The sequence below is a fragment of the Gopherus flavomarginatus genome, chromosome 5, assembly GCF_025201925.1.
Source record: "Gopherus flavomarginatus isolate rGopFla2 chromosome 5, rGopFla2.mat.asm, whole genome shotgun sequence".
NCBI lineage: Eukaryota > Metazoa > Chordata > Testudines > Testudinidae > Gopherus > Gopherus flavomarginatus.
The window spans coordinates 4887112-4914960 of NC_066621.1; the positions used below are offsets into that span (position 1 = coordinate 4887112).

Consider the following 27849-nt stretch of genomic DNA (forward strand, 5'->3'; position numbering starts at 1 on the left):
GTCTAGGAAGGAGTATGCCAGAAAGAGATCTAGGGGTCATAGTAGACCACAAGCTTAATATGAGTCAACAGTGTGATACTGTTGCAAAAAAAGCAAACGTGATTCTGGGATGCATTAACAGGTGTGTTGTAAACAAGACACGAGAAGTCATTCTTCCGCTTTACTCTGCACTGGTTAGGCCTCAACTGGAGTATTGTGTCCAGTTCTGTGCACCGCATTTCAAGAAAGATGTGGAGAAATTGGAGAGGGTCCAGAGAAGAGCAACAAGAATGATTAAAGGCCTTGAGAACATGACCTATGAAGGAAGGCTGAAGGAATTGGGTTTGTTTAGTTTGGAAAAGAGAAGACTGAGAGGGGACATGATAGCAGTTTTCATGTATCTAAAAGGGTGTCATCAGGAGGAGGGAGAAAACTTGTTCACCTTAGCCTCCAATGATAGAACAAGAAGCAATGGGCTTAAACTGCAGCAAGGGAGATTTAGGTTGGACATTAGGAAAAAGTTCCTAACTGTCAGGGTAGTTAAACACTGGAATAGATTGCCTAGGGAAGTTGTGGAATCTCCATCTCTGGAGATATTTAAGAGTAGGTTAGATAAATGTATATTAGGGATGGTCTAGACAGTATTTGGTCCTGCCATGAGGGCAGGGGACTGGACTCGATGACCTCTCCAGGTCCCTTCTAGTCCTAGAGTCTATGAGTCTATGAGACTTCAGACTTCCTCTCAGTTGTGAATGGCTTCCACCTTCTGTGGACTCTGTGGAGAGTTGGCTGGAGGTTCCGCTTTTCCAATTCTGTGTAGAGACCATGCTGCCGAAACCTCTCCAGGTTCGGATGTGCTGCGCGTGCTGCTCTGGGTTCTCCAAAAAGAGAAGTATGTCACCCAAACAGATGACACTGTATGGATCCACGATGTCCCCAGCTACATCACTGATGAAATGTTGCAAAGTCAGGGGACTGTGAGTTAGCTCAAATAGCAACCAGACAGTTAAAATGTCCATAGCATATTTTAAAATCTGTCTTGGATTTGTCCCCTGCCCAAATGAGTGTTCGATTGGAAAATCCTTGCAGATGAAGTTTGATGAAAACCTTTGCAGATTTCCTGTGAACTAACGATTGTGGGATTCACAGCAGGGGGTAATGGTTCCAAACTAGCACTATGTTCAGGGGCCGATTGTCTAAACAGAGCCATAGTAGAGTCCCACATTTCTTCTTCCCAAAAAGGGCCTGGGCACCCATGGGAAATGCTTAGTAGCTAACAAACCCTTTGGACCAGTTTTCATGACTGTACGCAGGGAGAGCCACACATTCTTGTTCCGACGATGTGTAAATACAGCTGAAAGCAACTTTCAACCAAGGTTGTAGGTCAATAGGGCAGTCATAGTCCTGGTGCAGAGGCAACGAGTCTGCATTTCTTTCAAAGGTATCCTTGTAATCTGGGTATTTATCAGGAATGCCGGGTGTCCGAGTCAAGAATGGTGGAGTAGGTTAAGGGGCAGAATTTGGTTAAAGAACCCTGACATTTTTAGTCATTTCCATTTCACAACTCCAGTAGGGGCAGCACCGGGCCAGGCTCATGTAGTGAGGCCATGGTTCACAACTGGTGTGATGGGTCCCCTGTTGCACACAGGCCACTTACTTGCGGAGAGCTTGATTTTCTGCAAGAAGTTGCCCCACCTGGTGTCATATGCTGCATCTGATAATTAGGTCCAGTGGCTGGAGCTGTAATAACCTTAGTCCCAGATTTGGACCTTAGCGTCCAAAATATGGGGGTTAGCATGAAAACCTCCAAGCTTAGTTACCAGCTTGGACCTGGTACCTGCTGCCACCACCCAAAAAATTAGAGTGTTTTGGGGCACTCTGGTCCCTCTGAAAAACCTTCCCTGGGGACCCCAAGACCCAAATCCCTTGAGTCTCACAACCAAGGGAAATAATCCTTTTTCCCTTCCCCCCTCCAGGTGCTCCTGGAGAGATATACCGACACAAGCTCTGTGAAACTACACAGAGGGACTCCCCCTCTCCGTTCCCAATCCTGGAAACAAAAAGTACTTTCCTATTCCCCCAGAGGGAATGCAAAATCAGGCTAGCGATGCAACACACAAATCTCCCCTTGATTTCTTCCTCCCACCAATTCCCTGGTGAGTACAGACTCAATTTCCCTGAAGTAAAGAAAAACTCCAACAGGTCTTAAAAGAAAGCTTTATATAAAAAGAAAGAAAAATAAGTACAAATGTTCTCTCTGTATTAAGATGATACAACACAGGGTCAATTGCTTAAAAGAATATTGAATAAACAGCCTTATTCAAAAAGAATACAAATCAAAGCACTCCAGCACTTATATTCATGCAAATACCAAAGAAAAGAAACCATATAACTTACTATCTGATCTCTTTGTCCTTACACTTGGAAACAGAAGACTAGAAAATAGAAACTACTTCTCCAAAGCTCAGAGAAAGCAGGCAGCCAGAAAACAAAGACACAGACACTCAATTCCCTCCACCCAAAGTTGAAAAAATCCGGTTTCCTGATTGGTCCTCTGGTCAGGTGCTTCAGGTGAAAGAGACATTAACCCTTAGCTATCTGTTTATGACACGCCCCCCAAATTGCAGACAGTGGGGAAGCTCACTGGCGGCGATTTCCTTCTAGAACTTTAAAATAAACAGATTAATACAACACATAGACCTTTACATATACTCCTAAGTATATAACTAACAGACTTCTACATTTTAAGAACACTTTTTAACTACTGAATTCTGGGAAACTCTCACGGGAGAGTGCATCAGCTACTTTGTTAGAAGCTCCTGTGATGTGTTGAATTTTAAAATCAAAATCTTGGAGAGCTAAACTCCAACGAAGAAGTTTCTTGTTGTTCCCCTTGGCAGTATGAAGCCACTTTAGTGCAGCATGGTCAGTTTGTAGTTGGAACCGCCGTCCCCAAACATATGGGCGTAGCTTTTCCAGGGCGTACACAATGGCATAGCATTCCTTTTCACTGACTGACCAGTGACTTTCCCTCTCAGACAGTTTTTTGCTGAGAAACACGACAGGATGGAAGTTGTGATCTGTTGCTTCCTGCATGAGCACCGCTCCTATACCACGCTCAGATGCATCTGTGGTTACTAGGAATGGCTTGTCAAAATCCGGGGCCCTGAGCACAGGGTCAGACATGAGCGTTGCCTTAAGTTGGGTAAAGGCCTTTTGACACTCATCAGTCCACTTAACTGCATTTGGCTGGGTCTTTTTGGTCAGGTCGGTCAGTGGGGCAGCGATTTGGCTGTAGTGGGGTACAAATCGCCTGTAGTATCCGGCCAAGCCTAAGAAGGATTGGAACTGCTTCTTTGACTTTGGGACAGGCCACTTTTGGATAGCATCCACCTTGGCCTGTAGGGGGTTTATGGTTCCTCGACCCACCTGGTGCCCCAGGTAAGTCACTCTGTTTTGGCCTATTTGACACTTTTTGGCCTTAACAGTTAGTCCGGCCTGCCTGATGCGCTCAAAGACCTTTTCCAGGTGTAGTAGGTGTTCGGGCCAGGAGTCTGAAAAAATGGCCACATCATCGAGGTAGGCAACTGCAAATTCTCCCAGTCCAGCTAGTAGACCATCTACCAGCCTCTGGAAGGTGGCGGGTGCATTTCGAAGGCCGAAAGGAAGGACATTGAATTCATACACCCCCGCATGGGTGACGAATGCTGACCTCTCCTTGGCAGGTTCATCTAGCGGTACTTGCCAGTACCCCTTGGTTAAGTCTATTGTAGAGATGAACTGGGCACGTCCCAACTTTTCCAATAGCTCATCGGTACGTGGCATTGGATAGTTGTCCGGACGAGTTACAGCATTTAGCTTACGGTAGTCCACGCAAAAGCGTATTTCCCCATCTGGTTTGGGTACCAGAACCACTGGAGATGCCCATGCACTGGTAGATGAGCGGATTATACCCATCTGTAGCATGTTCTGGATCTCCCGTTCTATAGTGGCTTGGGCATGAGGAGACACTCGGTAGGGTGGGGTTCTGATTGGGTGAGCATTACCTGTATCAATGGAGTGGTATGCCCGTTCAGTCCGTCCTGGGGTGGCTGAGAACAATGGGGCGAAGCTAGTGCACAGCTCCTTGATTTGTTGCCGCTGCAGACGTTCCAGGGTGGTTGAGAGGTTTACCTCTTTCACGCCACCGTCTTTTTTCCCGTCGTAGTAGACACCGTCAGGCCACTCAGCATCCTCTCCCTGGACTGTAAACTGACAAACCTGTAAGTCTCTGGAATAGAAAGGCTTGAGAGAATTAACATGGTACACTTTAGGCTTTAGTGAGGAATTGGGAAATGCTATGAGGTAGTTTACAGCTCCCAGGCGCTCTTGGACCGTGAATGGCCCTTCCCATGATGCTTTCATCTTATGGGCCTGTTGCGCCTTTAAGACCATAACCTGGTCTCCTACCTTGAAGGACCGATCTCTGGCATGTCTGTCATACCAGGCCTTTTGCTCTTCTTGAGCATCCTTTAGGTTCTCTCTAGCAAGGGCTAAAGAGTGTCGGAGGGTGCTTTGTAGGTTGCTTACAAAGTCCAGAATGTTAGTTCCTGGAGAAGGCGTAAACCCCTCCCATTGCTGCTTCACCAACTGTAATGGCCCCTTAACCTCGTGACCATACACAAGTTCAAATGGTGAAAACCCTAAACTGGGATGTGGTACAGCCCTGTAGGCAAACAGCAACTGCTGCAACACTAGGTCCCAATTATTGGAGAATTCGTTGATGAATTTTTGTATCATGGCCCCCAAAGTTCCATTGAACCTTTCCACCAGGCCATTGGTTTGATGGTGGTACGGGGTGGCAACCAAGTGATTCACCCCATGAGTTTCCCACAGTTTTTCCATGGTCCCTGCCAGGAAATTAGACCCTGAATCTGTAAGGATGTCGGAGGGCCAACCTACCCTGGCAAAGATGTCTGTTAAAGCCAGGCACACAGTGTTAGCCCGAGTGTTACCTAGAGCTACTGCTTCTGGCCATCGGGTAGCAAAGTCCACTAAAGTCAGTACGTACTGCTTTCCTCTGGGCGTCTTTTTTGGGAAAGGGCCCAGAATATCCACAGCTACTCGCTGAAATGGGACCTCAATTATGGGGAGTGGCTGGAGAGGGGCCTTGACCTGGTCTTGAGGCTTTCCCACTCTTTGGCATACCTCACAAGACCGGACATACTTGGCAACGTCCTTGCCCATCCCCTCCCAGTGGAAGGACTTCCCCAACCGGTCTTTGGTTCTGTTCACCCCAGCATGCCCACTGGGATGATCATGGGCTAAGCTTAAGAGCTTCCCCCGGTACTTAGTTGGAACCACCAACTGTTTTTGCGGCTGCCATTCTTCCCGGTGTCCACCAGAAAGAATTTCCTTGTATAAAAGTCCTTGGTCTATAACAAACCGGGATCGATTAGAAGAGCTGAGAGGCGGTGGGGTGCTCCGTGCCGCCGCCCAAGCTTTCTGAAGGCTGTCATCTGCTTCCTGCTCAGTCTGGAACTGTTCCCTTGAGGCTGGGGTCACCAGTTCTTCCTCAGACTGTGGACTTGGGCTTGGTCCCTCTGGAAGCGATGTAGGTGATGGGGTTGTTTCCGTTGCTGGTGAACCGCTCTCCGCTGGTGCACCTGAGGGTATTTCAGGCTCTGGCTGAGCCTTTTGGGTATGGCTGTCTGTTGCTTCTGCCAGTTTTGGCTCGCTGGCGCCCTCTGGCGTTGAGTTTGAAGATGTGGTTGCACTTGCTGGTGCTGGTTGCTGTTCCAGTTCCGGGCCTGGGACTGGAGGTGCTGTGGCTGTTTCAGTGGTTGGCATGGAATCCGGGTCCATTACCTCTGCCTGGGTCTCTGGTAACACAGACGGGGCCTCTGTGGACGGCTCAGGAACAGGAATGGGTCTGGAAGCTTGCCTGGTTTGGCTACGTGTAACCATTCCCACTCTCTTGGCCCGCCTCACCTGGTTGGCCAAGTCTTCCCCCAGTAGCATGGGGATAGGATAATTGTCATAGACTGCAAAAGTCCACATTCCTGACCAGCCTTTGTACTGGACAGGCAGTTGAGCTGTAGGCAAGTCTACAGCTTGTGACATGAAGGGGTAAATTGTAACTTTGGCCTTTGGGTTGATGAATTTGGGGTCAACGAAGGATTGGTGGATAGCTGACACTTGTGCCCCCGTGTCTCTCCACGCAGTAACCTTCTTTCCACCCACTCTCAAATTTTCCCTTCGCTCCAAGGGTATTTGAGAGGCATCCGGGCCTGGGGATCTTTGGTGTGATGGTGGTGTAATGAATTGCACTCGCATGGTGTTCTTGGGACACTTGGCCTTGATATGTCCCAGTTCATTACACTTAAAGCATCTTCCATCTGATGGGTCACTGGGCCGAGGTGAGTTACTGGAGACTGGTGAGGTTGAAGGGTAGGGTATCTGTGGCTTTACTTGGGTGGTATGTGGGGTCTTTGGCTGTCCTCGGTTGTAGGGTTTATGGTCTGTGTGCCCCCTGGGGTAATCGTTCCCCTTGACAGTAGCTTTTTTGCTTTTTCTTTAATCTCCATCTGTCGCCTGAGTTCAGCTTCTTTGATTTGTTCTTCGGCGTCAATTTTTGCCTTAGAAGTCATGGTTCCTGTTTTCTTGTGTTGGGGTGCCCTCCGGTGTTTATTTTCTGAACTGCAGGTTCTCTGTTGCCTCCTGAAGTCTGCCTAGCAACAGTGCTTTTTTCCCTTTCTCTCTCTAGCTAATGTTCAATGAAGGGAAACCAGAAAAACCACTTTATTTGCATGCCTATAAGTGCTGGTACTTGCCTCCTAATGGGAGGGCTATTGCATGACAAAAGACCCTTAACATGCAAGCCACAAACTGCGAGAGAGAGCAGAAAAAAAAATTCTCTCTGGTTCCCTTTTAAAACCAACTGCTTCTCTCTCTGCTAAAAAGCCCTTAGCAGAGAAAAGAAAAATATAATATTCCTACTGGCTTCCGGATTCTGTCTATATCCCACCGCTGCTACACCATGTAATAACCTTAGTCCCAGATTTGGACCTTAGCGTCCAAAATATGGGGGTTAGCATGAAAACCTCCAAGCTTAGTTACCAGCTTGGACCTGGTACCTGCTGCCACCACCCAAAAAATTAGAGTGTTTTGGGGCACTCTGGTCCCTCTGAAAAACCTTCCCTGGGGACCCCAAGACCCAAATCCCTTGAGTCTCACAACCAAGGGAAATAATCCTTTTTCCCTTCCCCCCTCCAGGTGCTCCTGGAGAGATATACCGACACAAGCTCTGTGAAACTACACAGAGGGACTCCCCCTCTCCGTTCCCAATCCTGGAAACAAAAAGTACTTTCCTATTCCCCCAGAGGGAATGCAAAATCAGGCTAGCGATGCAACACACAAATCTCCCCTTGATTTCTTCCTCCCACCAATTCCCTGGTGAGTACAGACTCAATTTCCCTGAAGTAAAGAAAAACTCCAACAGGTCTTAAAAGAAAGCTTTATATAAAAAGAAAGAAAAATAAGTACAAATGTTCTCTCTGTATTAAGATGATACAACACAGGGTCAATTGCTTAAAAGAATATTGAATAAACAGCCTTATTCAAAAAGAATACAAATCAAAGCACTCCAGCACTTATATTCATGCAAATACCAAAGAAAAGAAACCATATAACTTACTATCTGATCTCTTTGTCCTTACACTTGGAAACAGAAGACTAGAAAATAGAAACTACTTCTCCAAAGCTCAGAGAAAGCAGGCAGCCAGAAAACAAAGACACAGACACTCAATTCCCTCCACCCAAAGTTGAAAAAATCCGGTTTCCTGATTGGTCCTCTGGTCAGGTGCTTCAGGTGAAAGAGACATTAACCCTTAGCTATCTGTTTATGACAGGAGCGTAGATCACAGCGAAGGGCAGGGACACATCAGGATCATAACTGAGATCAGAGTCCATCGACAAAGCAGAAGCAGAGCCAGAGTCCAAGTCCAGGCCAGAGGTTGAAGCTGGGTGGTCTGAGACCAAAGATCAGCCAAGTCGATGTCAAGCCAGAGTCCAGATACAGGCTGAAGGTCAAAGCCGGGTAGTTGAAATCCAAGGGCTTGGGAGATGAGGCAATGCTGGAGTGAGTTGGTGGGGGGCCTGGAGTGAGCTAGAGAAGGGCTAGGAGAATATTGAGCCAGGATGGGTAGCCAACAGCTGGAGCCAAGGGTCACGCCAGAGTCGCAGCCAGAGACGAGCCAAGGGTTAAGCCAGAGTCAGCAGCGAGGAACTAGAGTAAATGGCAGGGTGGTGCATGCACGCAGGAACCAGGATGATTTATAGATACTCCTAGGCACTACCCACCCGGAGCCCTAGAGACCCCTCATCAGGTGACTCCCTTCCTAGAAATAACAGGAGGACAGCAGGATGACAAAGATGTCTCTGACCCTGGGGTCCAAGGCAAGGAGAGCTCCCACCCAGGCTGTGTGCCAGAACGCCATCGCCCCCTCCCCCCAGTTCCTGCTCATTTCACACTCACAGACCGCCTAGCCAGAGGGGAGAATAAAGGGCAGAAAGCAGAGATGCCCCTGGGGAAAGAATGTAAGCTGGGACCCAGTCCACTTCCCAGATCTACACCCAGGATTGTGTGACCAGGACCACAGCCCTTCCTCTATGTCTCAGTTCCCACCTGCCAGATGAGGAGGATCCTTCCCTACCCCAGGGTGCTAGGGGGGAGTTTCATTCCTGGCTGGAAAGGGTTCAGATACCAGGTGGGGTATGGTCAGATATTCACTGCATTGGGGGTGACACGGGCCATGGGAAGATCTGAGCAGTGATGACAAGGGAGGGGCTCCAGGTCAGGCCACCTCTCCCAGACTGCAATGGGTTACTGAGGATAATCCCTGGTTCTACAGATGCTCTCATTTCTGGGCCAGCCCCACGACCCTAACAGCCTGATGATTCTGAAACTGGCCTGTGGGCATGGGGACAGGGACAGTATCTGGCCTGGCCCGAGTGCCAGGGGTCAGGATGGGGCATGGTGGTGAGAGCAAGGTGCTCGGCCTGGGTTTCTCTCAGTGCTGTGGGCTCTATGGCCGCTCCCCCCAGCCTTTCCCCGCCAGGCACAGTGAGACAGAGCAGTACCTGCGGCAGGGGGTGGGAGCTTCTGGTCATGTGAAGGGGGGGCCCTTTAAGGGCGTTCCATGGAGCACAGCCCCTGCAGTGCTTTGGATACCTGGCGCAAGCACCTGATGTTGAATAGCTGGGCCATGACCTTTGCTGTAATGTCCTACTGCTGCAGGGGAACCACAGTCAGTCAGAGACGCGGACACCCATGGCAATGAAGGGTATTAACGGCACCGGGAGCCAGCAAAATTTCTACCCCAGCCCTCCCTACGTCTGAGGGACGGATTCCCCCAGCCAACCCCTGAGATGAAATCTTGTCTCCTCTCTAGTGACCTCCAACCCTATGCCCACCATTATGGAAGGAACTCCTGCCCCCACTCCTCTCAGTCCCCCCACGAGAGCTGTTCTACCTCCCAGCCCAGCTGGAGGTTCAGCTCCGCTCCCCAGAATCCCCTCATCTACCCTTGCCCCCTCCAGCTGAGGGGCTGAGAGGCTTTGGGCAGTAATGCTGGGGGGTGAGAGGAAGTGGACACCTTTCCCCAAGGGACATCCGCGTCCTTAAGGTGACGCTGTGGGCAGTGGCTCTGGTGAATGGGGCACTTGAGCAGCCTCTGCTGACTGACTCCTCCAGTTCTCCCAGAGCAGGTGGTGGCTGGGATAACATGATACCAGAGCACTAGGAACCGACCTGAGGCCCGGAGGGGGATGAAAGGCTCACAGAGGTGACTAGGGGAGTTGGCAGCCCCTCACATGGGCAATGGCAGCATGTTGTGTTGATGTGATGATGCCTGTTAGGAAATAGCCTTGAAGGCAAGTTGGGTGGTTTTTGTCTTTTCATTTTCACTTTTTCTGTAGATAGATAGATAGATAGATAGATGAATGATGTGTATGGGGATGGATTCCATGGATAGGGCTGGAGAGAGAATGCAAGAAAAGTGGGGAGAAGAGACCACAGACTACAGGGACAAAAGATCCGGCTGATCATTTGAAGAAGACCCCTTGCTGAACCCTCTTTCCCTGGCACAGGGAACAAGCCCTGTCTGGATTCTCTCCCTGTCTCCCAGCTGGTGCTGGGATGGCAAGTGAGAAAGAGGAAGAGAATCTCCAGCTGGAAGGGCCTGCAGGAGCAGAGCCACATTGGACGTGCCAGAGCCCTGAGCGGGCAGATGGCAGTGGAGCAGGATGGTGGTGGGAAGAGGCCCCGGGTGAGAGACCAGCTTATCTTGAAGGAGTTTCTGAAAACACCATTGGAGATCAAAGACTCTTCACAGGAGAGATATTATGCACTGAACACAAGGGAAGCAGCAGCCAGAGCTCAGGGTGTACTTGGCCACAGAGCCCTGAAGCAGGAGAGAAACCCCATACATGTCCTGATTGTGGAAAGGGCTCCAGCATGAGCTCGTCTCTTATCTGACACCAGAGGACCCACACAGAAGAGAAACCCCATCAACATCTTGACGGCAGAAGGGGCTTCAGCCAGACCTTCCACCTCATCCAGCACCAGCGCACCCACGCTGGGAACGCCCCTACAATTGCCCTGACTGCAGGCGGGGCTTCAGCTAGAGCTCGTCTCTCGTCACCCACCAGAGGATCCACACAGGTGAGCAACCCTACAGGTGCAGCCTGTGCGGGAAGAGCTACAGCCAGAGCTTGACACTGATTCACCACCTCGTGCTCCACACAGGAGAGAAACCCTACCAGGGTGGCGTGTGTGGAAGGAGCTTCAGCCACAGCTCCAAACTCATGACCCACCAGAAGACCCATATCAGAGAGCGACTGTACAGCTGCCACCTATGTGGGAAGAGCTTATACCTGCACAGCCATCAGCGGGTCCACAGAGGTGAGCGGCCTGACAGGTGTGAGGAGTGTGGGAAAAGGTTCTGCTGGAACTCCAAGCTGATCAGCCACCAGAGGACCCACACAGAGGTCAAACCCCATCACTCCTCCCAGTGCGGGAAAAGGTTCAGCCAGAGCTCGACTCTGATGAGACACCAGAAGATCCATACAGGACAGAGGCCCTACAAGTGTCCCCAGTGTGGGAAGAGCTTCGGTACGAGCTTCAACCTGCTGACCCACCTGGGTTACAGATCCTACTTCTGCTCCGAGTGTGGACAGAGCTCCAACCTGATCTGGCACCAGTGCATCCACACTGGGGAGCAGCCCTACAAATGCCCTGACTGCAGGAAAGGCTTCAACCAGAATTTGGACCTCATGGAACACTCAAGGATCCACATGTCAGGGAGGCCCTATAGTTGCCTCAGTGTGGGGAAGAGCTTCAGCCAGAGCTCAACCCTGATTCAGCACCAGAAAACCCACATAGGAGAGAGACCCCATAAATGCCTGTTTTGGGTTGGGACCCGCCAAAGTTACAATACCATGAAATTTCAGATGTAAATATCTGAAAGCATGAAATGTATTATGTTTAAAATCCTAGGTCCATAAAATTGACTGAAATGGACTGTGAATTTGGTGGGGCCCTATACATTAGGCATGACTCATGTTAAAGACACTGTATTATTACAATAGCACCTGGATGCCCCAACTGAGATCCGAGTCCCCATTGAAACAGGCACTGCACAGATCCTGACTCAGATCAGGGTTGCCAGGTGCTGCACAGACCCTTTATGAGATGAAGATCTCCTTCGTACCAGGCCCTGCACATACCCTGACTGAAATCAGTGTCCCCAATGTGCACTGCACAAACACACGATAAGTCGGTCCTTGCCCCAAACTGCTCACAGCCTAAATAGACACGACAGGGAAAGCGAGGATTGTTACTTCCATTTTATAATAGACAGACTAAGGGTAACATTTTTAAAAGCAGCTAAGTGACTTAGGAGCCTATGGCCTAGTCTACACTACAAAGTTTTGTTGGCCTAGCTGTGTCATCTGGGAGTCTGAAAAATCCATGCCTGGCTCACGTGCCAGCAGAACCCCTGGTGTAGACACAACTATACTGATAGAAGAGGGTTTCTGTTGGCATGTTGGGATGGATGGTGTAACTCAGGCCTGCACAACATACGGCCTCACTGTGCGGCCCGCAGGGGGATTGTAAATCCCCCGCACAGGGTGCTCTGCGGGCAGCCCAGAGCCTTTTGAATCCCCGCCGCGGCAGGGAATCAAAGGGCTCTGCGCTGCCCACAGCCGCAGGGAGCCCAGAGTCCTTTAAATCTCAGCCGCGGCCAAAAGTCAGAGGACTCTGGGCTGCCCGCAGAGATTCCCAGCCGCAGCTGGGATTTAAAGGGCTCAGGGCTGCCCGCGGCTTCGGGTACCCCAGAGCCCTTTGAATCCCAGCCGCCACTCCGGTGGCGGAGCCGGCTGGGATTTAAAGGGCTCAGGGCTGCCTGCGGCCACGGATTGCTCCCTCCCCAGACCCCTGCCCCAACTGCCCCCCAGGACCCCACCCCCTATCTAAATGCCGCTGCTTCTTGTCCTGATTGCCCCCTCCCGAGACCCCTGACCCTTGGGACCCCAGCCCCTATCTAAGCCTCCCTTCTCCTTGTCCCCAACTTCCCCCCAGGACCCCACCCCCTACCTGTCCCCTGATAAACCCCTGGGACTCCCATGCCTATCCAACTGCTGCCTGTTCCCTGACTGCCCCCCCTGCCCCATCCAACCCCCCCTGCTCCCTGTCCCTTGAGTGCCCCCTGGAACCCCCTACCCCTTCTCCAACCCCCAGACCCCTTACCGTGCCACTTAGACCAGCGTGTCTGTCTCCTTGCAGCTCCAGACACGTTGCTGCCGTGCTCCCCCGGAGCCCACAGCACCTGCCTTCCAGATTTGAACACCTCAAAATTCAGGAGTGCTCAAGCTCAGTTTGGGCAGCTGTTACTTCATTTCTCCCCAATCAAATATACTGATCCACTGTAACTTGCTGTAGAGAAAGTAGGATAAAATTGAGCAAGAAATGCTTATTAGGACTGGAATTGCTATTTTCAACAGCCATGGCCTTTTTGTTTATTTAAAAGGAAGACAGTGATATCGCATTGGCAAATTCCCCATAGAAAGAAAGAGTGGAACAAAAGAATAATAAAGGCACCTCAACTTTTCCTCATTTATGGAGGACAGTCTTATAATATGCATCCAGATATCCTCCAGTCACACAAGCTGAAAATTGTTCCACTTTACTGCAGTTCTGTAACCATATGGGAACCAATCCTGTGTTTTGTGCACAACCAAAATTCCTGCTGAATGACCCGCCCTGGGAGCGAGTTACCAGTGACCCAGGGCTGGGGCGGCAGGAGGTGTGTGGGGGGGGCACTAGTGGAGGGGAGCCCAGGGCTGGGGCAGCAGCGTGGTGGGGGGAGGGCACTGGTGAGGAGGAAAGGGGGAAGCCCAGCACTGGGGCGGCAGGGTGTGTGTGTGTGTGGGGAGAGCCCAGGACTGGGGCAGCAGGGGGGTACGGGGGGAGCCCAGGGCTGGGATGGGGGGCAGCCACATTTTTTTTGCTTGGGGAACAAAAAACCTAGAGCCGGCCTTGCCGGGTTCCCCCAGCCGCTGGAGCCCTGGGCCCTTTAATTTGACCCTGAGGGCTCCTAGCCACCTCTTCAGCGGGGTGCCCCTGGTTGATTTAAAATAAAGTATCACCTCCCCACCCTCAACCTTCCTTTTTGGCCCACAGCTGTTTTGGTGGGGTGGTGCTGGGGAAGGAGAGTTTGTTTCCGCTGGGCTAGGCGGCCCTGGGGTGGGGTGTTTCTGTGGGGCCGGGAGGTTTCGGCCCTCAGCTGTTTTCTTTGGAGTAATGTGGCCCTTGCCGCTTTACGAGTTGTGCAGGCCTGGTGTAACTATTCTTCTGACACCTTACACTCTTTTTCCACTAGGAAGCACTGCTGGTATAGCTATACTGGCTAAGACTCCGTAGTGTAACTGTCTTAAGTCCCATTTCAAAAGTGAATTAGGCACCTACGTCTCACTGAAAGGCTCCTAAGTGCCTCATCCACTTTTGAAACTGTGATTTAGGCTCGGGGGCGCGAGAAGCAGGTTCCGTATTGTAATCGCACTGGCTACAATAAAAGCTGAATGCTCGGGTAAGAAAGACTCAGCACAGCGCTTGGCTTCCAAGTGCAGACTCCAAAGAGACTCCAGACTGTGGGTTGATTTCTGAGATTCAGGGCCTGATCCAATTCCCATCAAAATCAGTGAGCTGGTGTCAACTGGCATTGCCACATTGATTCCAGTAGATCTACAGCCCATTCACACCAGCTGGGGATCTGGGCCAATGAGAACATTTCCACTAATTCCAATGGCTGTTGGAACAGGTCTGTAAGTAACACACCCTCCCCACTGTGATGCAGGCCTGGCCCTGTTTGAAAGCAGGTGTTGGATTCTGTTTTGCTCATGATTCTCAGATTCTCTGTCTCCTTGTGTGATCGGGGAGCTGTATCCTTTCCCCTCCTAGCCCAACCACAGATCCATGAGATCAGCAAGACATCTGAATGGCCAATGGCGTTAGTATCTTCAGAGACTCCAGTCGGATGCAAATGGCCCCATGCTCTGCCATAATGACTTTGGATGAGAGGCCGGTTGTGTCTGTCGTTTGCAAAGTCACCCCATAAATCTGTTTGTTTTTTCATATGGAAAATGCTTCGTTTCAAGATTGGGAGACTAGCAGAAAGACTAATTAATTACCCTTCTTATAGTTAATCTTAACAGTAGTGCCTAGAGGCCTCCCGTGAGATCAGGGCTCCATTGTGCCAGGTGGGCACAGACACAGAATAAGATAATAGAGTCCCTAAAGAGGTTAATGTAAGATAGACAAAGGATGGGAGGGAAACACCCACAAAGCAAGGAATGATTTGCCCAAGGTAGTGGCAGACTCGCGTATGCAGGAATCTCCCAGGCCAGGGGTGGCCAGCCTAAGCCTGAGGAACCAGAATTTACCAATGGACATTGCCAGTGAGCCACAGTAATACGTCAGCAGCCCCCTATCAGCTCCCAGCACCTCCTGCCCACTGGCAGCCCTGCTAATCAGCGCCTCCCCCTCCCTCCCCGCACCTCCTGATCAGCTGTTTCCTGGGGTGCAGGCGGCTGGGGGCGGGGGAGGAGCGAGGGCACAGCAGGCTCAAGGGAGGGGGCAGGGCCGGGCCTCTGGCAGGGCCAGGGGTTGAGGAGTGAGCACCCAGTGGCACCTTGGAAAGTTGGCGCCTGTAGCTCCAACCTAGGGTGACCAGATGTCCCAATTTTATAGGGACAGTCCTGATTTTTGGGTCTTTTTCTTACATAGGCTCCTATTACTCCCCACCCCCATCCCAATTTTTCACACTTGCTGTCTGGTCACCCTACTCCAGCCCCGGAGTCGGTGCCTATACCAGGAGCTGCATATTAACTTCTGAAGAGCGGCATGTGGCTCCGGACCACCCCCGTCCCAGACAATAAACCCAGCCAGCTTTGCTAAATTGATACTAAAGGGACATTTGTGTGCAGAACACGGACCCTGCCTCCAAGTTTACACCCTTTGGAACCAAGAGTCGGGGGCTGAAAAGAGCCATGCTCCACCCCAGAGGTGGTTGCTATGAAGGGATTGCTGGGTCAACAGCCTCTACAGCCCACCCCAGAGGCCACTGTCAGCACCCGGCGAGGGATCCCTGTATACCCAGCCCCCACCCCAGAGGCCACTGCATTTCAGCACCTGGCGAGGGATCCCTGTATACCCAGCCCCCACCCCAGAGGCCACTGCATTTCAGTACCTGGCGAGGGATCCCTGTATACCCAGCCCCCACCCCAGAGGCCACTGCATTTCAGTACCTGGCGAGGGATCCCTGTATACCCAGCCCCCACCCCAGAGGCCACTGCATTTCAGTACCTGGCGAGGGATCCCTGTATACCCAGCCCCCACCCCAGAGGTGGCTGCATCTCAGTGCTGGTTCAGCCAGTGCCTATGTAGGGTTTGCAAGGTGTATAAAAGGCTCTGCTGTGGCAGACGTTGAAGAAATACGGGAGGCTCTTGGACTGGGATCTGGGCAGTGATGGGGCTTCACCGGCCCCCCATCATCCCCCACCTCCACCCCAGGGTGAGCCCTCGTCCCTCCCCTCTACCCTGGGAAAATCCCCCCCTAGTCGTACCCAGCCGCGCTCCTGAGCCCACCGGCTCCCCGCAAGGCCTCGGAAGTGCGGCGAAGGGGTCTGGATAACGCAGGGACCTTCCTGTTCCCGGCAGCCGCCTAGGAAAGCGGCGGCGGGGGCCGAGCGCGGAGCCAGCGCGACCCGCAGCCGTGGGCGGCCCCGGGGCGGGAGAGAAGCAGCCGCGGGGGCAGGAAATCGCTGCCGGGAGGGGGGCGGATCGGATCAGATCGGAGCCACATGGGGGCTAGAGAGACCCCCCGTTCCCCAGCCAGCTCTGGGGCAGCAGGGACGGGGGGGCCTGGGGATTAACCCCCCCGAGCTTTGTGGGTAGGAAATAGCTCCTGCCCTGCCGCATGGAGCCGGGGGCAGAGCCGCGGGGCCCGGATCTCCAGGGAAGGAAGATCCCCAGAGGCGGCCGCACGGGTGAGGAACGAGGGGCTCCGGGGGGGACGCCAGGGGCTGCGTTACACCCGCCCCCCGAGCTGGGGGTCCTGCTGCCAGGCCGGGCTTTTCCACTGGTGTCCGAGCCGGGCGGGCTCAGGGGATTTTCCAGCTTGATGCAGACCCGGGATCTTTGGAAGAGGCCGCAGGGGAGCGATCGCTGCTGCTCTCCCAAGCTGGGCTTGGCTCCAGGACTCCTGGGTTCTATTCCCTAGCTCCGCCTCTGCTGCAGGGCCCTGGGGAGCCACTTCCCCCTCTGGGCCTCCCTGTCCTCTTTCAATTGTGAGGACAGGGACTGTTTGTGGCGGGGTGCAGTACCCTGCACAAAGGGGGCCCTGATTTTAGCTGGGGTCTGTGCAGTGTAATGGGGCCCCCAGGTCTCAGTCAGGGTCTGTGCAGCGCCTGGCACGAGGGGGCCCTGGTCTGTCTCATCTCTTGATGAGAGCTGCTGCAGCACTGGGCAGGACAGAGCAGGGTCTGGGGGGCTCTGGCTGTGGGATTGGTACAAATGTTGATTTCTTTGTAGCAAAGCCCTTTGCCATCCCCGGCACAGCCCTCTCTGGAGTCTCTCTCTCTCTTCCAGCAGGTGCCGGGACAGAGGAGGAGAATCCCCAGCAGGAAGGGCCTGCGGGAACAGAGTCTTGCGGGAGATCCCAGAGCCCTGCATGGGGTGACACCAGTTGGGTGGGACAGCAGCAGGGAGACCCCGTGGGGGAAATATCCGAAGGGGCAGAGGACCCCGAGCTGCTTCCCAAACCCCTCAAGGGGCAGAAATCCGCCATCTGCCCTGACTGCGGGAAGAGCTTCGGGAACAGCTCGCACCTGGCCCGCCACCGCCGCACGCACACGGGGGAAAAGCCCTACACCTGCCCCGAGTGCGGCAAGAGCTACCGGCAGGACTCGCACCTGGCCCAGCACCGGCGCTCCCACACCGGCGAGCGCCCCTACAAGTGCACCGAGTGCGGCAAGGCCTTCTCACAGAGCTCCAACCTCATCATCCACCAGCGCACACACACCGGCGAGCGCCCCTACACCTGCGGGGAGTGCGGGCGCAGCTTCGGGCACAGCTCGGACCTGGCGCAGCACCGGCGGGTGCACACGGGGGAAAAGCCCTTCCCCTGCCCAGAGTGCGGCAAGCGTTTCGCCCAGAGCTCCAAGGTGACCCAGCACCAGCGCTTCCACACTGGCGAGCGCCCCTTCGGCTGCCTGGACTGCGGCAAGGCCTTCCGGCTCAGCGCCGACCTGCTGCGGCACCGGCGCACCCACACCGGCGAGAAGCCCTATGGCTGCGCCGAGTGCGGCAAGCGCTTTGTGGAGAGCTCCCACCTCATCCGGCACCAGCGCACCCACATGGGCGAGCGCCCCTACCGCTGCCCACAGTGTGGCAAGGGCTTCAACCAGAGCTCCAACCTGCTGCAGCACCAGCGCATCCACCGGGGCGAGCGCCCCTATGTCTGCGGAGACTGCGGCAAGGCCTTCGGTGTCAGCTCAGCGCTGCTGCAGCACCGGCGCACCCACACCGGTGAGCGACCCTACTGGTGCCCCCAGTGCGGCAAGAGCTTCAGTGTCTCCTCCACGTACAACATTCACCGGCGCACCCACACCGGCCTCAAGCCCTACGCCTGTGCTGACTGTGGCAAGGCCTTCAGCCGCAGCTCTGCCCTGCTCCAGCACCAGAGCACCCACACGGGGGAGCGGCCCTACCGGTGCAGCCACTGCGGGAAGGGCTTCGGGCAGAAGGCGGCCATGGCCCAGCACCAGAGAACTCACCTGGGCCAGGAGCTGACCGCAGTGATCCCACTGGGGGACTGGGATGCGGCCCAGCTCAGACAGAGCCAGGGGGAGGAGGAGGGTGATGAGGCAGGAAGCAAGGAGAGCACCGGGCTGGGGTGATTGGGACCAGGGCACCGGGAAGGGAATATGTGCCTGGCGGGGCAATGAAGGGAAAAGTGGAAGCTGCAGTGGACGCTGAGGGGATTGGTAGTAGGAGGATCACTGTGATGGCTCGAGGCGGCCTGGTTCAAGGTGGAAGGGGAGGGGAGTACATGTCTGGGGGAAATGGGTGGCAGGGGACAGGAAGATCCATACATGTCTGGGGCGATGAGAAGGGTGATATGTGTCTGGGGGGAACATAAGAACATAAGAATGGCCATATTGGGTCAGACCAAAGGTCCATCTAGCCCAGTATCCTGTCTACTGACAGTGGCCAATGCCAGGTGTCCTGAAGGGAATGAACGGAACAGGTGATAATCAAGTGATCCATTCCCTGTCGCTCATTCACAGCTTCTGGCAAACAGAGGCTAGGGACACCGTTCCTGGTCATCCTGGCTAATAGCCATTGATGGACCTATCCTCCATGAATTTATCCAGTTCTTTTTTTAACCCTATTATGGTCTTGGCCTTCACAACATCCTCGGGCAAGGAGTTCCACAGGTTGTGCGTTGTGTGAAGAAATACTCCCTTTCATTTGTTTTAAACCTGCTGCCTATTAATTTCATTTGGTGACCCTTAGTTCTTGTGTTATGAGATGTAGTAAACAACACTTCCTTATTTACTTTCCTACATCAGTCATGATTTTATAGATCTCAATCATATCTCCCCTTAACCGTCCCTTTTTCAAGCTGAAAAGTCCTAATCTTATTAATCTCTCCTCATACGGCAGCCGTTCCATACCCCTAATAATTTTTGTTGCCCTTTTCTGAATCTTTTCCAATTCCAATATATCTGTTTTGAGATGGGGCGACCACATCTGCACACAGTATTCAAGATGTGGGCGCACTATGGATTTATATAGAGGCAACATGATATTTTCTGTCCTGTTATCTATCCCTTTCTTAATGATTCCCAGCATTCTGTTTGCTTTTTTGACTGCCACTGCACATTGAATGGATGTTTTCAGAGAACTATCCACAATGACGCCAAGATTTCTTTCTTGAGTGGTAACACCTAAATTAGACCCCATCATTGTATATGTATAGCTGGGATTATGCTTTCCAATGTGCAGTGCTTTGCATTTATCAGCATTAAATTTCATCTGCCATTTTGTTGCCCAGTCACCCAGTTTTGAGAGAGCCTTTTGTAGCTCTTCACAGTCTGCCTGGGACTTAACTATCTTTAGTAATTTTGTATCGTCTGCAAATTTTGCCACCTCACTGTTTACCCCTTTTTCCAGATCATTTATGAATATGTTGCATAGGACTGGTCCCAGTACATATCCCTGGGGGACACCATTGGTTACCTTTCTCCATTCTGAAAACTGAGCATTTATTCCTACCCTTTGTTTCCTGTCTTTTAACCAGTTACCAATCTATTAGAGCACCTTCCTTCTTATCCCATGGCAGCTTACTTTGCGTAAGAGCCTTTGGTGAGGGACATTGTCAAAGGCTTTCTGAAAATCTATGTACACTATATCCACTGGATCCTCTTGGTCCACATACTTGTTGACCCCCTCAGAGAATTCTAGTAGATTGGCGAGGCATGATTTCCCTTTACTAAAACCATGTTGACTCTTCCTCAACAAATTATGTTTATCTATATGTCTGACAATATTGTTCTTTATTGTAGTTTCAAGCAGTTTGCTCGGTACTGAAGTCAGGCTTACAGGCCTGTAATTGCCGGGATCACCTCTGGAGCCCTTTTTAAAAATTGGCGTCACATTAGCTATTCTCCAGTCATCCGGTACAGAAGCTGATTTAAATGATAGGTTACAGACTCCAGTTAGTAGTTCTGCAATTTCACATTTGAGTTCCTTCAGAACTCGGGTAAATGCCATCTGGTCCTGGTGACTTACTGCAGTTTAATTTATCAGTTTGTTCCAAAACCTCCTCTAATGATACCTCAATCTTGGACAGTTCCTCAGATCTATCACCTAAAAAGAATGGCTCAGGTTTGGGAATCTCCCTCACATCCTCAGCCATGAAGACTGATGCAAAGAATTCATTTAGTTTCTCCACCCTCCTCGGATGGGAAGAGGTGGGGGGATCAGGAAGGACGGTATCTGTCTGGGGGGAACGGGTGTCGGGGGATGGGAAGGATGGTACGTGTCAGGGGGGAATGGGCATGGGATGGGAAGGACCCTACGTGTGTGGGGGGAATGGGCATCGAGGGACGGGAAGGATGGTACCGTTCTGGGGGGAATGGGCGGTGGGGGATGGAAAGGATGGTATGTGTCTGGGGGGAAGGGGCGGCGGGGAACAGGAAGGGTGGTACGTGTTAGGCATTGGGGGATGGGAAGGGCAGTACATGTCTGGGGGGAATGGCCATGGGGGTACAGGAAGGGCGGTATGTGTCTAGGAGGAATGGGCAGGGGGGATGGGAAGGACGGTATGTTTTTGGGGGGAACGGTTATGGGGGGACGGGTAACACGGTACGTATCTGGGGGGAATGGGCGGCGGGTGACGGGAAGGAAGGTGCGCGTAACCCAGTGAGTGCAGTGCTCTTTCCCCCATGAGCAGCAGCCGGGGCACGTGTTGGCTGGTGGAGCGGAGGCACTGAGCTCGGAGAGTGGGGTCTTGTGCCTTAAGATCCAGAGGTCTTATGTTCAAGTCCTGCTGCCGATACCCCCGCCCCCAACCTGTCTGAGGTCTGGCTTCACGGCTGAAATAGCCCAGCCTCTTGGACCCCTGGCTTGAGTAGGGGGTGCCCTCCCCATGTCGTCCGTGCTGGGGCGCTGTGCTGCAGGGAGAAGGATGGGGGCTCCGTGGGGGATGTTTCCTTCTCCAATCAGTGCTGACCTCAAAGTCCTGCCAGGAGACATGGAGCTGCTGTTTTTCAGGTGAGACATCAAACTGAGATTGTGAATCCCCAGTGTCAGGCCATCAACCTTCCCTAACCCCCCTGCAGTTTCAGTGACGTGGGATTTTCCACTTCCTGTCCCAAACCATTGCTGTTCTCTGTTAATATTGTTTTTTTGCCACATACTACCCCAGAGATGGCTGCATTTCGGTGGAGATGTGAAGGGAAACCCCTCTTGGGTCTGTAGCTCTAAACTAACGGGGTGGGTTGGAGAGCTTATGTGATGGCTGTTTGCAGGTGCCTTTGAGAGCATTAATTATGTGAGTGGAAAGCATTATAATCACTGGTATTTTATTAGCCCAGCAAGAACTGCGCTCACTGTACTATTTCAGTATTTCAAGAGACCAGCCGGGAAGGCTTTTTGTATCCAATGCACTTTCCAGACCCTTTCTCCTAATTTCCTAGTAATTTGTATAACTCTCTAGTTCCTGCCTAGGTGATCAGTGTCTCCCCGTGGGGGCCCCTCTTCCCACCTCCCCAATCCCAACGCTCTGCATTCACCCAGCTCTGGCCCTGGAATCCCCATTGCTGGGGCAGGGATTATACCTAGGGCCCTACCTAAATTCATGGCCGTGACAAACGTGTCACGGACCGTGAAATCTTGTCTCCCCCATGAAATCTGGTCTTATGTGAACTTTTACCCTATACTATAAAAGTATCCTATATTATAGGGTAACAGTATTCAGAAGTACACTGTTTCTCAAACTGGGGTTCCCTACCCAAAAGGAGAGTGTAAGGCTATTGTAGAGGGGTCACAGTATTCCCATCCTTACTTCTGTGCTGCTGCTGGCGGCAGCGCTGCCTTCAGAGCAGGGCACCTGGCCAGCAGCCGCTGCTCTACGGCCACGCAGCTCTGAAGGCAGCGCAGAAGTAAGGGTGGCAATACTGTGACCCCCCTTACAATAGCCTTGCGACCCCCTTTTGTACCAGGACCCCCAGTTTGAGAAATGCTGTCTTCAGGGCTTTGCACGTTTATATTTTGCTGTCTTTAAATGCGCATTCATGTTTTGTTACAACACCATGAAATTTATTATTTAAATATCTGAAACCGGGACATTACGAGATTTTTAAAATGCTGTGACCGTGAAATGTACAAAAATGGACCTTGAATTTGGTAGGGCACTAGTTATAACAGCCCCAGACATGCCAAAGAAACAGCCTGGCCTGGGGGTTTCCATGGAGTTTGTAGCCAAGAGATTTGCCTCACTTGGAAATCGGGGTGAACTGCCCCTTTCTGGGCTTTACCCATGTGGGTTAAAGATCAGCCCCCGCACAATGGGAATTTAGTGTGTGCCTGAGAAAGAAACCCATGTGACCCCAGAATGGCTCTTTACTCCCCTCTAATGTCTGGACTGAGTATTGAGGTCCTTTAGCTCAGGCACCAGAGATGGGTGCTTACAGGTGCCAGGGTTCAATCCTGCCAGAGGACAGAGCAGTTGTTGCCTGGGTGTCAAAGCAAGGGCCCTGCTCCCATGAAATTCCACAAAGTTGGGGTACTCTGGAGGTGGATTTACAAAGAGATGTAGGGCTTTGGCTGCTCAACGCACACCTAGCCTGCACAAAGGACACCTGCGGGGAGCCGTTTAGGAATGATTGCTCATTAGCAGCTCACTGGTTAGAACACTCATGGGAAGTAGGAGACCTAGGTTTGAACCTCCCCGAACTGCTGCAATGACCTTAATCCACATCTCCCCAGGGGAATCCCCTAGTCACTGGATTATAGGGTATTCCAGTGCGGGAATCCCTCCTGCTGAAGCTTTTCAGCTTGGTTTAAATAGTTATGGGAGCAGGGGCTCGAACAGGGAGCTCCAACATCCCAGGGGAGTGCTGGGCTGGTGGCTATCATGGGGAGATGGTTCTCTTTGGGTTTTCATGAGACAAGGCTCACCTGGCTGAGGCACCTAACTCCAGGCGAGGGTTCACAGCTGAGAATCCCGAGTGGAGGGAGATGCCTACCTCTGGCCCATCAGCCTGGCACCTAAGTTTCAGACCCATCGGAGTTCAGCACCTAAGTACTTTTGTGCATCTGGCCCCTCACCACTTCCTGCTGTCTAACTTAGGTGACTCCTCCTCAGTTTGTTGGCTTCTGAGAACCTCTTTTTTAGGTGCCTATTTCTCCCCAGCTCAGGGCTGCGGATTCTACTAAATCCTCTTCGTGATTCTAGTCCTCACCCCCCTGATGCTGGAGCTATCTGGCAGGGAATCATTTGGTTCCCTCACTGTGCTGGGGCTCTGTTCACCAGCAGGACTGTGTCCATTACAAAAGGAAGATCAGCTTTCCTTCCCTGTATCAGGAAATTCTTGATCCTCCCCCCTGCCACTGCAAGATGGATTCATAGATTCCAAGGCCAAAAGAGACCATTGTGATCATCTGAAATCACAGGGGGGGAAAAACAGGTCAGAGATCTTCCTCGAAATAACTCCTGGTCAAACTAGAGCAGATCTTATTTAAAAAAAATAAATCCAATCTTGGTTTAAAAGTTGGCAGGGTAGAGAATCCATCACAGCCCTTGATTGGTCCAACGGTTAATTACTCTCCCTATTAAAAACTGACCCCGTATTTCCAATCTGAATTGGTCTAGCTTCAACTTCCGGCCTTTGGAACTTCTGCTAGACTGAAGAGCCCACTAACAAATATTTGTTTCCCACTTAGAGACTGTGATCAAGTCCCCCCTTAACCCTCTCTTTGTTAAGCGAAATAGACCGAGCTCCTGGAGTCTCTCACTCTAAGGCAGGTTTTCTAATCCTTTAATCATCCTTGTGGTTCTTCTTTGAACCCTCCCCAATTTATCAACATCCTTCTGGTATTGTGGGCACAGGATGCCAGCTGTGGTCGCTCCTGTGCCGAGTACAGAGGGGAAATCACCTCTCCACGCAGAGGCCCCAGCGTCTGTGAGAGCAAGAGCCACCTCAAGCAAATAACAGGGAAAGCGGAATTCCACAGTGCGACGGCAGCATCAGCATAGGGTGTAGCACACTCACAGAACACAGATACATCAGTAAGGGCGCGAGTTGGATTGCGAGAGATAAACAGATGAACATTCTAGTCCGCTCCGGGAACGGAGAGTTCACTAGTGTAGGGGCTGGGCCTAGCTTAATAGTAAACAGTCACTATTCAAGCCATTTCCCCAGTCACCTGTTGAAGTTGATCTGGCTCCACAAATGATTTGTTACATGTCCCATCTGGCTCCTCAGCAGCACCGTCCCAGGCCCTCGGTGAGCGTGTTGCTAATCCAGGGTCTGACTGCAGATGCTGTTCACATCTCACGGAGATTGTTGTCCCCTCGGCGTGCATGGGGTGGCTGCTGAGGAGAGCCACTGACCGGGAGGCCTGGAGAAACGATGTCCTTCCCTGAGCACAGGGGGAGCTCTCCAACACAAACCACCCCCATGCCTGGCCTTAGCCGGCGGGAGAGTGGAGCTTGGTATCCATGCCCCTCCCAGCCCGCAGTCTCTATGCTGTGGCTGCCAGCGAGGTGGGTTCAGGTCCTGGGGACACCCATTCCACCAGGAGCAGGATGGAGCCACCCCGCCACGAGGACAGGGATAGACATGAGTCTGCAAAAGCACAGCTGCTGCGATCCTCCTTTGGGCCACTGGGGGGCGCTGGTGAATGCAGGACCCCAGCTGAGCACGAGGCAGTCCTAGGGGCAGGTGGGGATGAAGGGAAGAGAAGGAGGTCTTGGATCCATGGTCCAGAGGGAAGGAGGGTCTGGTCATTCACTGGGAACATCTGTGGTGAGTGCCTCCTTGCAGTCTTCATCTGCCTTTTCCTCCTTGCTGGCTTCTGCAGGTGCCTCCCCGTTCCCAGACGCTGGCTCATGGTCCATCATGTCCTTGTAATTACGCTTGAAGAAACCACACTGCCGGGAAAAGGAAAAACCACCACTAATTGACATGGGGACTAGAGAAACTCTCTCTGACCCATGTTGGGGTCGAATTGAAGCTAGAGGGGAAAGGCCCTGTGCCCCATTCTCTGCCCCCCTGAGCCAGCCATCTCCCGCGCCCTGGGGTCGGATTGGAGCCAGTGCCCCAGGGTGGGGAAAGGCCCCATGTCCCAGTCTCTCCTCTCTGTGACAGCCAGGTCCCCACTGTGGTTTCTAGTGGACATGGGATTCAATTGCTCCCCTTTGCTGCTGGAGAGTGTTGCCCCCACCCCAGAGGTGGAGGCATCTCAGGATGAGCGCTAAGGAGGTGATGCGGTCCCTCCAATGTCTGCATGGGGCTCTGGGATCCCATGGGGGAATGTTGCTGGCGAAAGATTAAGCGATTCTATTGGCAGGGAAAGTCAGTGGCTGCAACGCACCACTTCTGAGTGGCCCAGGGTCCTATTGCCCAGCCAGTCCCTGCCCATCTCACCTTGTACAGGACGATGCTGATTAGGATCAGTAGAAGCAGCCCCCCTACCCCGCTGCCTATGTATATGGGGAGGTAATTCATCACGTGCACCAGCTCTACCTCTGTGGTGACCTGCAGGGGCAGACAAGGCATAACATGAAATGCAGACGGGGCTGTAAGGGGGAAACCCCACCTACCTGAGTTTGCCTCAGTCTGCTTCCTCCCCAGGCAAGGAAAGGGTTAAAGGAGTTGTGCTGACTCATTGCTGCAGGCCCCTGTGCTCTGAAATGGGTTTGGCTCATTCCTGAGTGTGCCTCTGTGGAGGGAGGACCCAGCACGTGGGCTGAGCGGCCCTCGGGCAGGAGCCGAGCCCAACAGGACAGTTTGGGCACCGAATCCCAGACACAGGGTGTGGGGAGCAGGGCAGGGAAGTCCCAGCTGCTCCAGGGAGGAAGTGGGGGTGGGGGGGTTCACGGCCAAGATCATTACCTGGGATTGCGTGAATTCGTCGGTGTACTGGCTGACGTATTTCCTGGTGTTGAAGGTGAACCACAGGGCAGTGCAGAACCGGGACCGGGAGGAGGTCTGGAGGGAGAGTAGGACACAAGGCCTCAGACACTCTGGCCCCCAACCCATTAACTTGGGGGGAGGGGTATGAGGTGGCACATGGGAGGGCGGAGCATGAGATGGGTCGATCCTGCCTTCATAGGGCAGCCTTGCTGGCACTCTCTGCCTGCCTTGGCACCTCTGGGGGGCATGGAGCCATCACACTTCACCCGGACGCTAACTCTGGGGAGTGCTCAGTCCCCCGGCCAGTGGCCACACTATGGACAGGGTGAGACGAGGTTTGACCTGTCAGATCAAGAAACTGTGGGTTCAAACTCTACAGCAGCTCCCAATGGAGAGCACCTTTATCCAGGGGGGACCAGAAGAAACCTCAGGCCAGGGTGAGGGGCTCAGTCTCTGTGCTGAGGGGTTTGGGTAGGGCCTTGGGTTCTCTCCCACTCCCCAAGCCAGCCAGTCTCCCCGCCTGGGACTGGAGCAGACCTGGCGCCCCAGAAAGGAGAAAGGACCCATGTCTCATTCTCTGCCCCCGTGAGCCAACCTGTCCCCCGTGCCCTGGGGCTGGCTCAGTGATGGTGCCCCCTAGAGGAGAAAGGACGTGTATCTTCACACAGAACCCTGACCTCAATTTTGCTGGTAACCGACAACGCCCCGATGATGGTGATGGTGGAGGGGGCGTCTATCCGGCCCAGGTTGCACTTGTAGATTTGCTGGTATCCGGGTGAGCAGTGCTAGGAAGAAACACACCAGCACAAGGTGGGAGGGGGTTCTCCGGAGAGCCGACGCGCGGGAACAGAGACACAAAGGGACCCCAGAGGTCAGTGAGGGGTGGGGATCTGGCTCAGGGAGAGGAACGGGGCTGTTGACTCCAATGGGCCTGGCAGGCAGGAACTCGGGCTGGTTTCACACACAATGTAGAGCAGGCTGGGTTAGTGCTGGGACGGGCGACAGCATGAAAACCCAAGAAGCGGGTTGGAGGGTCAACAGGAGGCATTCGCCCCTTTCAGCCAGCGCTGGCCCCGATGCCCCAGCATGGTGCTAGGGGGCGCTGTGCTGCAGGGAACGGGGTGGGGGCTCAGTAAAGGGTGCTGCCCCCTCACAATCAGAGCTGATCCCAATGTGGTGCTGTCTGAAGGTCTTTCAAACTCAGCACTAGTGTGAGATCTTGGGCATGAAAGATTCCCTGACACTTTTCCCCAGGGGTGAGGCTGTGAACCTTGGTGTCCTGGCCACATTACATTCTGCATGCTGCACCGCGCCCTTCCCCAGAGGGGTTGCAGCTCAGTATCAGGCGAGGGATCTCAGTATAAACAGCCCCCATGCCCTGCCCCAGAGGTGGCTGCATCTCCGCACTGGGCAAGGGATCCCTGTAAAGGTCTTTGGGCTGAGACGTGTCCTACACGTCACTCAGGATGGAGACACCTACCTTGAGAGTGTGGGAGGGGATGCTGCTGGCGTCTGCCTCTTTTGTTTTCCCGTTCATGGCAACAGGACGGCAGGTCACATTGGGGTCCTGGGGGAGCAAGGGAAACCCAGGAGATTCCACCACATGTGACTGTGAGCTTGTGG

The 27849-nt window shown here is 53.0% G+C and overlaps 3 protein-coding genes and 1 long non-coding RNA gene across 5 annotated transcripts in view; 2 read left to right on the forward strand and 2 right to left on the reverse strand.

Annotated features, from left to right (window-relative positions):
* LOC127052932 (uncharacterized) overlaps positions 1–16227 on the reverse strand; it is a 39070-nt gene extending 22843 nt beyond the window's left edge. Inside the window, exons 1-2 of the long non-coding RNA XR_007774905.1 lie at positions 16144–16227; positions 12770–12955 (exon numbers count right to left, since the gene is read on the reverse strand). This is a non-coding gene — a long non-coding RNA (uncharacterized LOC127052932). The remainder of the gene's footprint in view (positions 1–12769; positions 12956–16143) is intronic.
* LOC127052872 (zinc finger protein interacting with ribonucleoprotein K-like) lies at positions 7869–12206 on the forward strand. The gene has a single exon (XM_050957006.1). It carries the CDS (start codon positions 10825–10827, stop codon positions 11473–11475), a length of 651 nt encoding a protein of 216 aa, XP_050812963.1. The 5' UTR covers positions 7869–10824; the 3' UTR covers positions 11476–12206.
* Positions 16228–16237: 10 nt separating the features above from the next.
* Positions 16238–19146, forward strand: LOC127052800 (zinc finger protein 501-like). 2 transcript variants are annotated; one of them, XM_050956880.1, is made up of 2 exons: positions 16238–16566; positions 17171–19146. In XM_050956880.1, exons 1-2 carry the CDS (start codon positions 16497–16499, stop codon positions 18475–18477), a joined length of 1377 nt encoding a protein of 458 aa, XP_050812837.1. In that variant the 5' UTR covers positions 16238–16496; the 3' UTR covers positions 18478–19146. The 2 variants fall into 2 exon arrangements, with proteins under 2 accessions (XP_050812837.1, XP_050812836.1); XM_050956879.1 differs by having other exon boundaries at positions 16239–16566; positions 17168–19146.
* Positions 19147–24103: 4957 nt separating this feature from the next.
* The window catches only part of LOC127052743 (integrin alpha-L-like), a 40821-nt gene continuing 37075 nt past the window's right edge, over positions 24104–27849 (reverse strand). The window contains exons 26-30 of the mRNA XM_050956683.1: positions 27707–27793; positions 26904–27011; positions 26206–26301; positions 25738–25848; positions 24104–25241 (exon numbers count right to left, since the gene is read on the reverse strand). Coding sequence (XP_050812640.1) covers positions 25095–25241; positions 25738–25848; positions 26206–26301; positions 26904–27011; positions 27707–27793 — 549 coding nt within the window. The 3' untranslated portion in view covers positions 24104–25094. The remainder of the gene's footprint in view (positions 25242–25737; positions 25849–26205; positions 26302–26903; positions 27012–27706; positions 27794–27849) is intronic.

Excerpts from the sequence above, each read along its gene's own strand:
- LOC127052872 (XM_050957006.1), top strand. The coding sequence starts at position 10,825 with ATGACCCACCAGAAGACCCATATCAGAGAGCGACTGTACAGCTGCCAC.
- LOC127052800 (XM_050956879.1), top strand. The coding sequence starts at position 16,497 with ATGGAGCCGGGGGCAGAGCCGCGGGGCCCGGATCTCCAGGGAAGGAAG. Across the intron at positions 16,567-17,167 it reads CCCCAGAGGCGGCCGCACGG|CAGGTGCCGGGACAGAGGAG; the intron begins GTGAGGAACGAG and ends TCTCTCTTCCAG.